The following is an 18,470-nucleotide window of genomic DNA, read 5'->3' as shown; positions in this document are numbered from 1 at the left end:
GCTTAAAAAGTAAATCATTAAGTTGAGGGGTTAGGGGTGATGGGAGTCTAAATCTTCCATTAATGTTGACTTGAAGGGAGAGAACAGTATGAGACAAGACACAATTAATGATCAACTGGCCAGAAAAATGTTCAGTAATGAATTTTCTGTTTGTTTAATAAAGTTGGATGAACACGTCATAATTAATTGATGATAAACAAACAGTAAGATAATGTCACGAGGTGAAGTAAGACAGCGAGAAAGGAGTAGATCTTGTGCTTAATCTGTTCAGGCAACAATTTTAAGCAACGCTAGGGTTTTAAACTCCGAAATCCGAATTACATGCATCTCCATACAATGAAATATTTCGAGATTTTCTTATCATATTGAGTTTCTTAAACCTATAAAGAACACTATATCCCAATTCAAGACCAACTTAAAAGTTTTGCTTGTGTTCTTAGAAAAAGAAATGTTACAGTTCTACAGAACTCATCAATTTTTATTGAATAATTTAATGAAATTTAACAGACAATAAGTTAGTACCCATAACAACATTAGACCATAAACTGCAGTATCAAAAAGATAATATAACATCCCTACCTTCAAAACTAAGTTTGCTAACTCGACGATGCTTCATTCCAGATTAGGTTTTGAAAAGTGAGCCAACTACTAAAAGCTTCACGGCCCAACTTGCCATGTCTTCTACATACACATTGTATTTCTATCATCTGTTGAGAAAAAAACATGCTTCGGTTTTAGGGCTAATATGAGTGTGGGCCTAGTACAAAAATGTGCTTGAGAGGGTTTCACTTGCCTTATTGAAATGCTACTTGTGGTTTGTTTAGGCACCTATGTTCTCAATTTCAGCACTTTTGTCCATTCTTTTCACAATCCCAGCTATAACCTGATACATGATCAAGAAAACTGACCTTAGATGCTGAAGCCTCAAGAATTACAGATTTCATATCTAGGATTGAGGCCTTTTCATATGGACGAGATTGACTTCCCTCGAAAGCCAATGCAGGTACTAGATGGAGGTGTTTCTACACCAGAGCAAAGACGAGAAATTGTAGGGTTGTTCAGACAGAATTTGCAGAAGTAAGTTTACCTTTCCAGGGCCCAATTCGTAGCTCTTCTTGAGCCCCTTTGTTAAGAGGGTTTTTATGGTCATCTCCCATTGAACAGGGGAAGTCACCTGAAATGTCAAATTAAATAAGAGGAATAAATAGCAAATAAATCTCCATGAGAAGAACAAGAGAACTTTTGAACTTTTAATAAGCTTACTTGTCGTGCTAATATATTCTTAATTGTAGAGGGATCTGCGTGTGGCTGGGCATCAACGTTAGATATGACTGGTATTCTAGGAGTTCTAATTTCTGTTCCTGCTAGAGCAGCTTCCAATCTTGAAACAGCTGGGTCCATGAAGCTAGTATGGAACGCACCAGCAACAGCAAGACGTACCTAAGTGGAGAGAGAAACTAGATTAAACTGTAAAGAAGCTTATGAAGTCTTAAATTTACAGGAAGTGCCAAACTGAAAGCAGAAAATAATAGACAGAGTTTACAACATACAGTCATTCGAGCCTTGAATGATTTTGCTTTAGCTTCTAATGCTTCAATTCCCTTCAGACCTCCAGAAACGGCATAGTTTCCCTACCGTCACAAAATTCATTTCATGTCAGACTTCATTTAATATTCAAGAAAAAGAAAGGGAAATAAGCTAATGTTACTAAAATGAGAGGTTAATATTCGATGGGTGATCTTACAGTACAAAGAAAGTTTGCAATCTGAACTCTCTCTTTCTCGTCGACATCTTCATTTGCTGCATCACACAACAACTGGACCTTTTCTGAATCCAGTCCAATGACACTGACCATCGCACTTTTAGCAGCATCAGCAGCTTCCTGGAAAAAAAAATAATAGAATGTCCATCGAGAGAGCATTAGACTACACAATACAGAAACAAAAATGAATGATCAGTTGAAGTCATAATCTCAATTTACCTGCATGGCTTCTCCTCTTAGCTTGACCAGCTTGAGCCCATCCTCGAAGCTATGAAAGATTAACTAACTTCATTAGGGGATTTATGACGTAAACTTGCACAACTCATCTCAACCGTCATTAGATAATACAATCTTAAGTGTATTGAATCCAGAAAGAAAACCATAGAATGCACCAATCTATGGCTCGTTCTCTAGTCTAGGCCAACAAGAACAAATTGATATTTCACACGTTCAATGGGGAAAACTAACATGTTTCCTTAAATTCTATGTCTACAGGAGTTAAAGGGTGGTGGCACCCTGAACAATTATCAACTGAAGAGGAAATTGTGAAACTACTGGCAGTACTTGAGAAGAAGTATTTACCTAAAAGCTCCAGCAAACGCAAGAGCGGTATATTCCCCAAGGCTTAAACCACAAGTAACATCCACTGAGTCAATTATCTGCTGTCCTCCGTCACGAGCACGTAACACCTCAACTGCAGCAAGACTTGTGACATAGATAGCTGGCTGCAAACACATATAATCAGGGATTCCCAGAGAATTTATAAAATGAGACAAACAAATGCTCAAATATGCTTCTTCAAATGTACTGACCAACCCATTCGGCAACACTTATGCAGCAGAATGTAGAAAACCATAAGTAATTTTGTGTTTTACACGAAAGAATCAGATATTATATGGGTCAGAGGCAATGGCTAACTTGGGATAATTAATTGGTCTGGTGACCATAATATTTAAATTGAATGGTCTACTCAATTACAGGAGTGATACACCGAGACACCACTATTTAGAAAGAAAAACGACATAATGAACCAGTAATATTTCTAGACAAGAGACCTACCTGGCTTATGACTGTTGAGTTCAGTTTATCTTTTGGTCCATTGGTGCAAACATCAAGAAGATCAAAGCTGCGGTCAAGAAAACCATATGAATACGTCACGTACTCGATGAAATTCAAGGTATGTAACGTGAAATTTCTAGGTTAGGAAAGACAAGTTATACTTGATTATATATGAAAAGTGAGGTAACAAATTGATACACAAATGATATTCTATATACTTATTTCAGCATACCCGAGTATGTCATTTGCCTTCTCGTATAAATTTGCAGCAGCTGGAACACTCTGAGCCTCCTTACCCATTCCTACAGCTTGGGCACCCTGAGACATGACAACAAAACCCACAGGTGTTATCCATAAATGCATTTCACATTGCTTTCCTTTTCAAGTTCACAATGAAAAACACAAATTTCAGATACAGCATATAGGTCAAAGATATGAAAATACAAAAAAGGGCATCAGCAGCACTCTAGTCAGAAATTCCACATGAAAATCATCAATGTTATTTCAACTTAGGTATCGAATCATGATATATATATATATATATATATATATATATATATATATATATATATATATATATATTGGTAGGCTAGTAGTTTGGTTCTATATCAAAGGGTTCTTTTTATTTTCTTTAATTTGTGCTAAATCATGATATAAATACTAATCACTTCATACATCTCCTAATCTTTTGTTTCCCACCAACCCTAACTAGTCAAATAATATCAAGTAAGGCATAATTAGGAACTAAAATTCATCGTTCCCATTTCAAAATAACAACATTCTCATCAAACAGTAGGTCTATTTTTCAAGTATTATTGCTTCCCAAACTCAAACCAGCAGTAGATAACGAAGTCTCACAGAAAAATTAAAACCAAACCTAGAATCAAGAAAAGAAATTGGATCTCAGTTACCTGACCAGGAAATAGAAAAGCACAACCAGGTTTATAATCAGCAAACAATGCATCATCAACAGTAGTTCGAGATCCCACAGAAACGCTCATAAAAACCCTAGATTTTTCAAGATTCCTAGGGTTAATAACTCGAAGTCCATATCTAGAACTAGGGAAAACAGAAGAGTTAGAGGTCTTGAACGAGTCTGAGGAATGAGTTTTGGGGAGTGAAATTGATGGTAGAACAAGTGAGGAAGAAGAAGACATATTTGAAGATCGGAGAATTAATGAGAAATTAGAGAGAGAAAGTGAGGAAGAAGAAAATTGAGTGGGGAAGATAGAAGAGGATCGAAGAGGTTGAATGTGAGAGAGCAACACTTGCATTTGAGTTTAGAGAGAGAAAGAGAACGGAGTTTACGAAGCTGTGAGGGCCAGTTGGATCACAAAAGAGATGGAGATCGCAAGACAATTGAGTTACACGTGGATGTTAGTTTGGAATTGATACTAAAAGATTCCCGAAGTTTTACTTTTAAAGGCCGTAGGTTTTTTTTTTTTTTTTTTTGAAAAAAACTACGATCTACGGACGTCGTGATATTTGACATATGATACATCATATATGTGATAAACTCGGTAACCGCCCACTCAAACACTAACAAGACTGGATCTATAGCCAACAAGACAATGGCCTGAAACCCAACAACATTATTTAGGCCAGCGCTTTGGGGAAAGCTAAATAGTTTCCGGGGTATAAAATTTTAAAGGGAATATGCAAAATTTTGAAAATTTTCCGGGGAAACATATTTTATGGGAAATATGTTTCAAAATAAAAATAAAAAACTCTCCACCTCACCTCTCTCATCCATCTCATCTTCTATCTCTGTCACCTCATCATCTTCACCGACGAAGGTCGGGCGGTCAATTTTCCGGCCGGCGACCTTCAAACAATAAAAAAAACATTCTCTCCTCTCTCTCTCTCTAAAAAAATTATTTTTTTTATTTTTAAGACCTAGATCTGGTCTGTTCCTCACGAACAGACCTTGGTATGTTCTTCAAGAACAGATCTAGGTCTTAAAAATAAAAAATTTAGAGAGAGAGGAGAGAGAAATTTTTTTTTTTAATGTTTGAAGGTCGCTGGCCGGAAAATTGACCGCCCGGCGACCTTCGTCGGTGAAGATGATGAAGTGAGGTGGAGAGAGAGAGAGAGGTGAGGCGGGGAATTTTTATTTTCCCCCCTAACAACTTACAAAATAAAATTGTCAAACAAAATTAACCAATTTTTGACCAAGTCTTCACACCCCGGGAACTATTTAGCGTGGAGTTTATGTCAACACCTTGGAACCACTTGGGCTAACAACTGTTGACAAGGCCGTAGTCTTTTGATTTATCTTTTTTTGTAATATATTTTTGGGTCCGTCGGTATAAGGCCCAAAATAATGTTAAAAAAAGGTTTATGATCAAATCTTCCAGAAAAAAGTATTTTTAGTCCTTTTACATTATGGACAGAAAAACTCATAATTTATGAAACAACTACCGTCTATGTTCCTGCTACAAAAATCGTAGGATTTTAACTTGGGAGGACTGGATCTGGAAAGTTTATTCTTATTTGAGTGTGATTTGGGGTTTTTTAAAGCCAATAACGGTGTAAACCAAAATCAATTTTTCTCTCTCTTCTAAACCGTTTCGGAAAGCAAATCTCTTCCCCAAGGCGATTCAAAACAAAACCCTAACTTAACTTTCAGATTTGGAAATAATATATTTTCTGAGATCAATTAGCTTGATTTGGGGGTTAATATTCAAAACGTATATATCACTTTCTCTCACTTAACTTTCAGATTTGGAAAGAGTATATTTTCTGGGATCAATTTAGCGTGATTTGGGAATTTATATACAAAACGTATATATCACTTTCTCTTGATTAACTTTAAGATTTGTAAATAGTATATTTTTCAAGGAACATTACAACAACATTTGTTTTCGTTTTTACTCATACATAAATACACATCGAATACAAATTATGAAACAATTATGTAAATTATGTGTTATTTATGACGAGGAAATCATCATTTGTAATGTATACAACGTAATTTATCAAATGTATGTGTGTCATGTTCAATAAATTACACATAAGTTCTTTTACATTACACGTCGTTTACATTCTGTTATAAAAAAAACGTACAAAATCTTCTCTGGTTAAAAAATGGTGTCCATCCATGTACTCTCCATTTGTAGTCTTGAGCAGGACAAACAACAGTTACACTATATTGTCGAAGAGAATATCGAAATGCTTTTTCACCGCCAGGAAACAACTGACCAACTTCAGTAAATATATTATCCCAGCCATCAGATTTTAGTTTTGTGGTCTTACTTAGATTAGATGATTCTTTCCATAAGTAACAGCAAAACTACAAAAAGAAAACATATATATTTATCAACGAAACATATAATTTACTAGAAACGACATGTATAATGGAATAAATTATGCATACTGTTTGTTAAACTTCATAATGTGTTGGGAGAAAACAGAACTTTAGTTTGAATTAAAAGGTCATTGCTATGTGAAAAAATATGTATAATGTGCAATAAATTACATATAATTTTTGGAACATTATATTGTACTATAAATGACAACTATTTTGAGAAAAAAGTACGCGTAATGTTGAATAAATTATATATAATGTATGCACATTTATAAGATGTTTTTGATATTATTTATAAAGTATGCATAATTTGTAACAAAATACATATGTTTTACATTCTGTTATAAAAACATTGTACGGAATATGTTTGCGTAATGTACTAGAAAGTATGCAAATATATTGTAAACTACCTATATTGTATATTCTGTTATGAGAAACCGACGGATAATCACTTGGTTCAAAAATTGTACGGATAGAAAAATCTGATGTGAAGAAATATCAAAAAACACAGAAGCTTAAACATAAATCTAAAGAAATATGAAATGATCATTGGATGCAAACATAACATACTCGATTTGAAGGAATCATTGAATAAGGAGTAAATATCAAGATCTTAAATAGTTATGAAAATTTTAGAGAGAAAAAATAAACATCACACATTCGAAGTTAATAAATTAATAAACAGATCTTATAGAATCAGATCAAAATCTGTTATGTTTAATAATAGAGCGAGATAATATGATTCTTTAACCTGAGAAGCAATATTAGATCTTAACAATGGTACGAACAAAGACTTTTCACAGTGTAAAACCTGATAAAGGATGAAGGTTTTGCACAACTGCTCTGATGAAGATGAAACAAGATTTCTGAGTTTAATGGAGGTTTATTAGGTGAATCGGTTTTAGAGAGAGAAAACAAAGAGGTTTCCGTTACTGAAGATAATGAATCTAACCTTACTTTGAATAGAAACGTGATTGGAGAGAGAATGTGGGAGATAAAAATGGAAAAAGATATTTGTGGATTTTGAAGGTAAATCAGTTATAATATATGAGGAAGGTTAGATTAGGTATTATGATTTGATATGTATTCTAGGGATTTGTGTTTTCTCTCTAGATGTATACAAATGGACTAGATATCCATTTACATTAATATTTTCGTATTGAAACCCTTTATAGGATTAGAGAGGACTAAATGTCATATTAGGGCCCGTTTTTTGGGCTATAAGCTCAAAATTTTTATATTTTTTCCTTTCCCGATGACCTGATTTGTGATTTACCAAAACGACGTTAGCCAAAAGGGATCTACCTCGCCCGAGGACGGGACGGGAACCTAGTTAATAAAATTTGGCTTCGAATAACCGAGAATCAGTCATAAAGACCTTGGAGAAACTCCATTGCTCTGTCTTGATTTGTCCGTTCAAGCAAAGAACGACCATGCCCACATATACATGGTTCCGTGGTCATTAAGGAGTTCGATTCATCCTGAAGAGCTCTGAGATTAGTAAAGTAGGTTGAAACGTCAGAACCTTCTTGTTTAAGACACGAAATAACTCTTTAGCTGAAACACTTTAGGAGCATTCGTTTAATGAAAACGATTATAATGATTTTTCCAAATATCAAAAGCGTTATCATCATATAGAATCGAAGAACGCAATAAAGGATCAACTGAATTGATAAGCCAGCTGGAAACCAAATCGTTACATTGTCCCCAAAGATGTAACTCATTAGGATTGGTGGGTTTAGAAATTGTCCCATCGACAAATCCTAGTTTATCTTTAGCTTGTAGAGCTTTAATCATTCCTCGATACCAAGAGGAGTAGTTGTCACTTGTTAAAAGAGGTGTAATCAAGATGGTAGTGGGAGAATCTGAATGATGAACATCGAGCGGTCCACTAGAATTAGTAGTAGCATGAATAGCTTCGGATGAACCATCAACGGAAGTCATTGTTCTTAAAAAAAAAGCTCTTATACCATGTGAAGAGGTATAAACCTCTTTAAATAGTTGAGAGAAGTTGATCTCGGATGAAGCCGAGAGAGAGATAGCCGAACTCGATGAAACCGAGTGAGAGAGAGATATGCTCGATGAAGCGGGGAAGGAGAAGAGAGATTGATCGAGTGGGAGAGATCGAGTAAGAGAGATGTGGTAAATACAATTACTTTATTGATTCTTTTTTACAATGTGTTGTTTACATTATGCATGGGTTCCTATTTATAGGTTTATAATGCTTACAGTTTGGAGGAGAAAATATCTCTATGATACATATCTAAATACATGTTTTTGGTGAAATAGTATCTCTCTCCAAAAAAACATGTTTTTTTTACCGACGCACAAAGAAAATATTTTGTTGTGAATGATCAAGATATTGAGGAATTGTCCATACGTAAGATCATAATTATTGATACGAGCAATATCTCTATGATACTTATCTAAATAAATGTTTATCTAAATACAATAATCTTGGAATAGGAGGAATCCTTCTTGTAGTTGGATTCCTAGATTGACCCAAGTCCACTCGGTTTGGCCGAGTGAAGTGGACCTTCCAACATAAGGCTAGTTAGGAAAACCCTTTGAGCTTTAATTAAAATTTGCAACAAAAACCATTAATTTCTCATTCAAACATGAAAGAAAGAAATTAAAAAGAAAAACAGAGGAAGAAAGTGAAATCAGAAATAAACCTGGGTTTTCTCAATTGTAAGCTATTTCTTGATGACTCAAGAACTCCAGCAGAACCTGTAGTAACTAAAACGAGGTAATATTGTTAGTAGTTTGTTTTTCACATGAAAATCGAGAGAGAGAGTAGTAATGCTATAAAAAATGGGGGACCTTGGGAAGGAAACAATGATGATGTTAGCAGAAAAGATGTAGCTGTTCTGTGCATTTTTAGAGACAGATTAGAGAGAGATAGAGAGAGAAAACAAAGACGACACAGCAGTAATCTTAAATATATATATATATATATATATATATATATATATATATATGGATAGAGAGAGAGAGAAAGAAAACAAAGCGAGGCTCCGAGCGTAGAAGTGAGGGAGTAATATGAGTGATTCAAAATCTATGGTCGGTGCTATTTACAGAGCTACTAAGAGCTATTTACAGATCTGGCTATTTACAGGTCCACTTTTTACTATTTAGAAATCTTTTGACTTTATCACAACTTATGAGTTATTTAGAATAAACCCCCTATTTTGGAGATAGGTCCTTCCCTCCATCTAAAACTCTTGATCTCTTCCCTCCAAAAATTCTTAAAGCAATTCTTACAACTTTTATCTTGATGTATTAGGTTTCACGGCTTCTTAGGTAGTTTTTAAAGCATACTTGTTATAGATTTATCTTTAATCATATATATTCATGGAAGCAGATTTCTCTTTAGTTATTTAGATAGTTTTCAAAGAAATCTTGTCATTAAAGAATACATTTTGTTGTCTTATTTTTGTTGGTTTTTGCCGAAAAATTTCGGTTTAAATTCGGTGGTTCTTGTCGAAAATCCATCTTCTTTTTTGTTTCCATATTTTTCTTATAGTTTTTGTTGTTTTTCACCGAAAATTGTTTGATAAAAAATGTCTTTCCTGCCTAAAATCCATCTTTTTTTTGTTGTCATATTTTGCTTTTAGTGTTTGTTGTTTTTCACAAAAAATTGTTCGATAAAAAACATCTCCGAAAATGTTCATCGTTCTAAGCATGATTTGACCGAAAATTTGTGTTGTTCATAAAAGTGAGGAAAAAATGTTGACCTAAAAATCTAAGTTCTTTTTTGAATAATCACCACAAATTAGTTTATCTTACTTCTAAAGTTATGTATTCTCGCAATGTTGTTATGTAAGTCTAATGAAGAGTTGTAGTTGGGTTCTTCACTATCAAACATCTTCTATTAATGAAGCTTCTTGACCACCAAACTCCTCTATTAATGTACCTTCCTCATTGTTAGTTTCTTCAATTGCTAATGTTTCTAGTAGGTGACTGTGAGTTGATTGTTTATAGTTATGGTGGTGATTGTTGGGGTGGTGGAAGGTGTTCGTGGTGGGGTTTAGGAATGAAGGAGATAAAATATCTTCTACTCTATAATCAATATATATTTTCTTTTTTCAGTTTGATCCTTATCAAAATTTGATTTTAGTCCCTATGTGCTTTGTAAATAGAAAACCCTTATTTACAGAGAAAGTGAAAAGATTCCAATTTTTGGGCTCTCTAAATTGCCAAAGTAGCCCTGTAAATAGTTTTGACCAAAACTATTCCCCCTTTTCTTTTGGAAAGAGATTACAAACGCCTAGATAAACCGATACGATGTGATAAGGGTGAGTCCAACGTTAGGGGGTCAGGACTCCCAGCCCCAAATATGACCGTTGGGTTGTCCGAACGACCATATTTAGGGTGGATCCCCTTTCGGCAATATTTGGGGTGGATCCCCTAAAAAGGGGATCCACCCCACTTCATTTTATTTATTTTTTTAATTTTTTTAAACTATTTTTTTAAATCTTTTTATTGTTTTAAATACTTCTTTTTTAAATACTTTTCTCTAATTTTTTTTTGTTTATCATTTTAAAATTCTCTCTGAACGAAATAAGATCAAATTTTATATTTGAAACTAATAATTTGTAGTCGAAAATTGAAACACAACCACCACACGTGTATACCACGCATGTACATAATTTGGATTTGAGAGCCCCTGCTGAGAGCCCGACGTTGGAATTGAGAAAAGCCCCGGTGCTCCCAAAATTGGGAGCCCGAGCCCCACGTTGGACTTGCCCTAAGCGTTGTAACTGTTGAGTTACTACTAGGCTAAAGCACGACGAAATTAGTGCCCTAAAGCACGACAAATTTTTTTTTTAAGAAATCGACTATGATCTAGGTTAGTCGTTACAAGACATTGATACATCGAGACGATGTGATAAGCACGATAACTGCCGAAATACTACTGAACCTAAAGCCCGGCGAATTAAATGACCTATAGCCTGATGAATGAAATTGCGTAAAGTCTACATAAACTACTTTATTGATACCCACGTTCAATTCCAAGATTTGCACTTCCATGGGACCGAACCTGGGAGCTCTGCATTATAGAGTATATGCAGTACCGACTGGGCTACCAATGGTTGGCAAATCACGACGAGGTTAAAGGGCATAAAGAAATTACTTCATATATACCCAAGTTCAATATTCCTGGATATGCACTTCCATAGGATCGAATCTAGGATCTCCACATTGCAGAGTAAATGCACTTACCGACTGGGCTACCAATATGGATTTATTTAGTCTTCGCCACCCATTTTTTACCATATTATGAAAACATCTACAAATTGATATATGTTCAGCCACTCATCTAGTCTTTGCCCCCCCCCCCCCCCCCATTTTTAGCATATTTCGAAAACATCACCAAAATAGTATAGTTTCAGTCATTCACCTCTGATTTCTGTTTTCCTGTCTTTTTTAAACTGACAATTGTACCCAAGACAATTTGGTCGATTTTCCTGAGGCCATTGGAAACTCTACTATAAGTTTCATGGTGCCGAAGGGAACTCTATTAAACAGTTGCCAACACCCATTAGTTGAAGTGGTAAAAGGTATAGTCTTCCACCTTAGAGGTCAAGGTTCGAGGCACGCTGAACAATAAAAAAAACTCGATGAAAAAGTTTATCCACTAATGTGTGACACAAGTTTGGTTGATGGTCACAACTTTTTCCCAAAAGTTTCATGAATAAAAAACAACAGTAGATAATAAGTACTCTATATACACTTATTCATTGAAAAACAAATATTCCCCCATTATATACATATTTTCTTATAAGTTGTAAAATAAAGGCCAACGCTTTGGGGAAAGCTAGATAGTTTCCGGGGTGTGAAGACTTGGTCAAAATTTGGTCAATTTTGTTTGACAATTTTATTTAGTAAATTGTTAGGGGGAAAAATAAAAATCTCTACCTCACCTCACCTCATCATCTTCACCGGCGAAGGTCGCCGGCCGGCGACCTTCAAACATTAAAAAAAAAAAAATTCTCTCTCCTCTCTCTCTCTCCCTCAATTTTTTTTTTTTTTAAGACCTAGATCTGGTCTGAACAGACCAGATCTAGGTTCGTTCTGTTCGTGAGGAACAGATCTGTTCCTCACGAACAAACCTAGATCTAGTCGTTCTTCACGAACATACCAGGTCTGTTCGTGAAGAAAAAACCTAGATCTGGTCTGTTCTTCAAGAACAGACCAGATCTAGGTCTTAAAACAATTTTTTTTTTTTAATGTTTGAAGGTAGCCGACCGGAAAATTGACCGGTCGGCGACCTTCGTCGGTGAAGATGATGAGGTGGCAGAGATAGAAGATGAGATGGAGGAGAGAGGTGAGGTGGAGAGTTTGTTATTTTTATTTTGAAACATATTCCCCGTAAAATATGTTTCCCTGAAAAATTTTCAAAATTTTGCATATTCCCTTTAAAATTTCACACCCCGGAAACTATTTAGCTTTCCCCAAAGCGCTGGCCAAAATAAACCCATTGAAAATTGGTAGTCCTAAGAGCAACTCCAATGTATATGTCATATGGGGTTGGGTTCCCAAATACGAATATGGGAGTCCAACCCCAGCATACCACTTCTCCAACGAGCTCCACCCTCCCGGACTGAGGGGCGCCCGACCTCAAAATCTGACCGTTGGGGGTCCTCAATGGTCAAATTTGGGATGAATGCCCTCTTTATGGGATCCACCCCATTTTCTATATTTTTTTATTTAAATTGTTTCTTTATAATTTTTTTTGTTTTATTTATTGTCTTTCATCTTTTTTTGTATCCTTGCTCTATTTCTTTTTGTTGCTTCTTTTAATCTTTCTAAAAATCTCTCTAGAGTAATATCAAATTTAAATGTTATATTTGGAAATTATAGTTAAAAACTGAAATCAAAATTCCCGTACGTGCACATCACACACATACATAATTTTGATTAGGAGCCCAACATTGAAATTGAAAAAATTTAGGGAAATTGGGAGCCCAAGCCCCTACACTAGAGCAAAATCCAGTGAGAAGCAACTGCAGACACCTTAACCAAAGAACTCGTGAAGGAGTTGAAGGAGATGTCCTTCGACCAAGGTGACAATGCGAATAATTTGTCGGATAGGACAATTGATGTGGAAGATCATCAAGTCCAATTGATTTAGGGATCGTAGAGTTGTAGCTAGAGACCAACTACGATCGTCGAATTACGAAGTAATTGGCGGCTAACTTCGATCGGATCCTACAACGGGTTACACATAAGAGTGTCAAATTAATTTAGGATATGAATAGTGGGAGTGAGATATAACAATGGGAATGTATCATAAACATATCTCATAGGCCTAAAAAAGAATTAGGCAAAGATAGTACAAAATGGCCAAAAAACAGGGTTTTTGGGCCTTAGCCGATTCAGGACTTCTAGGGATCGGATTGGGCTGAAATTTTGGGGGGAGATTTCTGACATATCCAGTAGTATGCATGCAAAATTTTGTGGTGTTTTGACACTTTCTCATTAGGTAATTGAGAAAATATCATTAGATGCTATTTCGACTATTTCCTTAAATCTTATTCTAAAGGGTGTTTTAGGAAACCTTTGAGGAGGTGTATTCGCATTAGGGTTCTATATAAACACTTTTATGGCAGATAATAAGGTGTGGAATTTCTGTCTAAGCTTTCTTACTATACCATATCAAGTCGCCTGAGTCATACTCGAAAGACCCAAGTCAAACTTGGTCAACATGCTCTTTGACTAGCCCGGGTTGCCCCGTGACAAGTCTCAGACAATGGCCTAGCACTGGCCGGACCGGGACGACACGTTCCAAACGTGTCGGGTCCATAGGTCCGGACGCGTCCTGGGCCTAGGCCAGACGCGTCCCTTAGCCTTAGACGCGTCCAGGACTCAAACATCTCGGCCTAGGGTCGAAACGACATCAACTCGGTTAGACGCGTCAGGACACGCTCCGTCCTGGTCTCGGCCTTAGCCGAGACCTACTGGGATTCCAGACGCATCTGGGATGTCTGAGACTTCCATGTCTCAGACTCCCAGTTTGGTTCGGACAGGGATTACCCCAGTCCGCTATTCCCGCATCCCGAGATGCTCGGACCGGCCAGACATCTAATGTTTATAGAGGACATAAGACATCTAATGTCTACACTAGTATTCCGAGGATCACATGCATAATCCCATAATAATACCAAGTAAAACTAGAAAGATAAATACCTTATTCGCTAGTTTTCCCTCGAACCTTTCCAATTGCTTATGAGAAGACCAAGAGCTTCAAGCGTAGCTCCTCTACTTGGGACACCGAGCAATCAACTTGATCTCCCACCTTGTTGTTTAGCTAGCACACCAATGGTGGTTGGAAAGAAGAACACCTTTCTTCTTGACTAGATAGATAGTTAATGGGAATTAGCTCACTTTTGATGGGCCTAAAAGGTTACCCTAAAAGGTCTCCACCCGCAAGTATACGGGCGTCAGGTAATAATTCCGGTAAGACCGGTTCGTTCCTCAGAGACTAAGTTAAACTAAATTCTAACCTTAAAACTATTGAGATTTAAAATTGGTTTGATGGTGGTAAAAGAAAATAAAATAAAAATAAAATAAATAAAGAAATAAGTCGGTATTCAGAAAAAGGGAACCTAGGGTTTTCGAATCCGTCTTCCTAACAATTCTAAGGACAAATTAATTTTGGTCTAATTGGATAGTTCTTTATATAACTCAGGTTTTCAGTCCATGAACGGTCTAAAAACCCGGAAGATATTATCGTTAAAATAGTAAAAACTGTAATAAATTTATCGTTAGAATAATTATTATAACTTCATCTAAAACCCTAGATATAAAAGACTTAGCTACTCATGCCAAAAACGATAAATATTTAAAGTAATAGAAGAAAAAGAAGAAAGAAACTTACTTTTCTGCGCTTTTCCCACCAAACAGACCCTTAAGGAATTGATTTCCTTCTGTTTTTCCCGGAAATCTGCCAAACGCACCCTCTGGGAAAACGATTTTCTCGTCTTCCCGGAAACGGATTCCTTCTGGGAAAATTATTTTCTCATCTTCTCCAACTCTCTTTCTTTCTGTTTCTCTCTCTAATCTTTACTATCACTTGCTGTAATCTCTCTCTTCTTATGTATTCTATCTCTCTCTCACCAAGAAAACAGAAAACAATAAAAGATTAAGGAAAACAGATTGGATTAAAATAAACTGATTCTTTCTCTCTCTACAATCTCTCTCTCTTTCTCTGTTATCTCTCTCTCTCTCACTAAGAAAAAGAAACAGGAAGGTTCTCTTTCTCTGAATATCTCCCTCCCTCTCGGTTTCTCTCTCTACTGTATTTCTTTTTAATCAAAAACCGAGAGCCCCCAGCCGAGAGATTCAACTCTCTATCTCTCTCCACTTTTCTGTTCTAAAAACGATCCCCTCTCTGTTCTCCTCTCTCTCTTTCTCTTATAATTTCTGTTAGGGTTGAGCTCCGGGAAGATGAACCCCCCAGCCGAGATATATCTCTACCTCCTGTTCAACCTCTCTTTTTATAGAATTCAAGATCAATCGAATCTCTCCTCTATCTCTCTCTCTATCTCCCGGGTCTATCTCTCTTTCTGTTTTGATTGCCACCAAATATCTTCCTCAATCTCTCGATTTGAATTCGTATCCTTCTCATTCCCTCTCGGTCTTATGAAATCTTTGCCTTCCAAATCTCTTTTTCCCTTCTCTTCTTTAGTTTGAATTTGAGAATCAGGGAAAGAGGGAGAATCAGTTTTACGTACGTATGGAAAGGTTGGGATAATCCGGTGCTTCGCGGCCAGAGTATTGAGAGTTACCGCACCGGGTCTTGTGAAGCCACGTGTTGCCTAGATTCAAATAGATGCTGATCCTTGCGGGGCCACCAGAATAGGTTGTAACGAAATACACGGAATCAGCACTCAAGATATCCCGTGACATTGTCGACAGCTGTTAGGGGTGAAATTCGCTGTTGCTGGGACCATCGAGATTACGTACGTCTCACTGAGCACGGCCGTCTGATGGATCTGACCAAACCACACGTACTTTCATCCGTTGGATTACAGCGACCCACCTTCTTATCTTGTGTCGCGCTACGTGTCAGCGAAAACCAAAACAATGTGGGAGTGACCCCATTTGTAACCGACTGTATACCTCAATCGTCCAGATTGCTCCACGTACTCCGGCTAGATCTGTGCCACGTGCTCTCTGTTTGATCTGTTCAACTATCTTTGACCCAAACTTTGACCTTGAATATTTTACACAACCAGACTCCGATTCGACTTCCGTCTTCACCCACGGACTCGTCATGGACCCCTCTTGTCATCCGAACACTAATCTTGACCAAGAAGTCAGAATCAACAAATGACCAAAATGCCCCTAGTCTGTATTCTTTCCGACTTTATCCGTTTTGCACGCGTAACTCTGTAAAAAGGTACCTGAACATAAAAGAGAGTAATTCGTGAGAGTAACTGCTCTAGAGAGACTAACTCGTCTAAATTAAGAGACTCAGATGGGACATTTTCATGTCTCATCAACTTTCTCCTCTCTACTTGATGTGGTAGAGTAAGAAAGCTTAGAGAGAAATTCCACACCTTATTCTCTGACCTAAGAGTGTTTATATAGAATCCTAATAAGAATCCACCTCCTTTTAGGTTTCCTAAAACACCCTTTAGAATAAGATTTAGAGAAATAGTCGAAAATAGCAACTATTGGTATTTTCTCAATTTCCTAAGAAGGGAGCGTCCAAACACCACGAAAATTGGCAGATATAATGTTTATTATATCAGAAACTAACCCTCCAAAATTCAGCCCAATCCGAGTCCTAGAAGTACCCGAACCGGTCTAGCCCAAAAACCCTGTTTTTGGCCTTTTTGTACTATCTTTGCCTAAATCCTTTTTAGGCCTCTGAGATATGTTTATGGGACACTCCCATGATTATATCTCACTCCCACTAGTCATATCCTAGATCAATTTTTCACTCTTATGTGTAACCCATTGTAGGATCCGATCGAAGTTAGCCGCGAATTACTTCGTAATTCGACGATCGTAGTTGGTCTCTAGCTACAACTCTACGATCCCTAAATCAACCAGACTTGATGATCTTCAACATAAATTTCCTATCCGACAAATTGTTCGCATTGTCACCTTGGTCGAAGGACATCTCCTTCAACTCTTTCAGACTCCCACTTGGACTTAGAACAAGTGCAATGCTCGAATCCCATGTCAATTTAGTATCCCATCTGATACGTCACGTCATTCAGACTTTCTTGATCTCCGAGTACAACTGTAAAAGACAAACGATTAACTTTTAACCCGTTTGAGCGCGACCACGCATTTTCAGTTGCTACTCATCAAGTGGCCTTGAGACACTTTGTACCTAATGTGATTAGGATGACACAATCCATTCTTGCGCTCCCACTTAACTTCATGTCTATCCTGTCCTTCCCAGTATCTGTCTTTATAACCTCCTTTTACGGCGCGGTGTTTGACGGAACCAAAGTCGGACATTCCTTACATAAGATGAGTGGAGCACTCATGTTTTGAGGAATCTCTCCAATCTTGTCTTTTGAGAAGTATTTGGCGTTCATCAAGAGTGATGTACTTCTCATTAGAGGGTTATCCAGTGTATAAACCTTTTACACACCCACGTAGTCGAATCGAATACACTATTCCTATAGCCCATGAAACTGCGCTATCCCATCGACTCCCGTGCTAGTCTTCGTGAGTCATTGTTGTCCATGCAATGACCTGGACTAGGGATTTGACAATAAATATTCCAAGTTCTCTTAATAGGGTTTCATTCATCAGATCATGTATCTGACAAACCTATTCGGAATGTTTTATTATCAATGGCCTGTCGTTTAAACACTAAACCAAATTTAGACGACTTGTGAAATAACTCTATTATTTCTGATAACGAGAGTTGTAAATCTGAGCTTCTTCCGTAAAACTCCTTTTACACACTCAGTTTTACTTGTCGAGGTTTATTCCAAATTTACCTCATGCCTTAGACTATGTATGAGTCTCATACTATGTCTTAGGTGACAGTTTAGTTTGACTACGTATGTAGTCCGTTTTAAACTTTGCTAATTATCAATTAATTGGAAGATTGCTTTCTTCAACCTTGATAATTTCTAGTAACTTTTACTAGAGTTTAGGCTATTAATTCTTTGTGTAGTATTTGCAACAGTTTCCGGCTTACACACTTTTAGCCTACTTTCCTTACATGTCTGGTGATGAGACATGAAAATGTCTCATTTGAATCTCTTAACTCGGGTTAGTTAGTCCAGTTCGAGCGGTTACTCTGATGAATTGTGTGTTTCTCTTGCTCAGGTGTATTTTACGGAGTTCAATGCGAAAAACAGA

At 36.8% G+C, this 18,470-nt stretch overlaps 1 protein-coding gene across 1 annotated transcript; it reads right to left on the bottom strand.

The window, feature by feature from the left end:
* Nucleotides 1-465: 465 nt before the first annotated feature.
* EMB3147 (Acyl-carrier-protein S-malonyltransferase) lies at nt 466-4,205 on the bottom strand. The gene is made up of 11 exons (XM_086654944.1): nt 3,733-4,205; nt 3,054-3,139; nt 2,822-2,888; nt 2,345-2,487; nt 1,982-2,030; nt 1,745-1,882; nt 1,551-1,631; nt 1,264-1,440; nt 1,088-1,174; nt 794-883; nt 466-707 (listed from the first exon to the last, which is right to left on the bottom strand). Exons 1-10 carry the CDS (start codon nt 4,093-4,095, stop codon nt 821-823), a joined length of 1,254 nt encoding a protein of 417 aa, XP_086511070.1. The 5' UTR covers nt 4,096-4,205; the 3' UTR covers nt 466-707; nt 794-820.
* Nucleotides 4,206-18,470: the final 14,265 nt, after the last annotated feature.

This window comes from Eschscholzia californica, unplaced genomic scaffold (genome assembly GCF_041429995.1).
Source record: "Eschscholzia californica isolate CP2 unplaced genomic scaffold, dmEscCali1.0.p SCAF_1, whole genome shotgun sequence".
In the NCBI taxonomy this organism is placed as follows: Eukaryota; Viridiplantae; Streptophyta; class Magnoliopsida; order Ranunculales; family Papaveraceae; genus Eschscholzia; species Eschscholzia californica.
This window is presented reverse-complemented; position numbering and strand designations above follow the sequence as displayed.

Coding starts and splice junctions, on each gene's coding strand:
- EMB3147 (XM_086654944.1), bottom strand. CDS start 4,095: ATGCAAGTGTTGCTCTCTCACATTCAACCTCTTCGATCCTCTTCTATC. Junction 1,883..1,981: donor TAAGAGGAGAAGCCATGCAG/GTAAATTGAGAT, acceptor TTTTTTTTCCAG/GAAGCTGCTGATGCTGCTAA. Junction 1,175..1,263: donor AGAATATATTAGCACGACAA/GTAAGCTTATTA, acceptor TTGACATTTCAG/GTGACTTCCCCTGTTCAATG.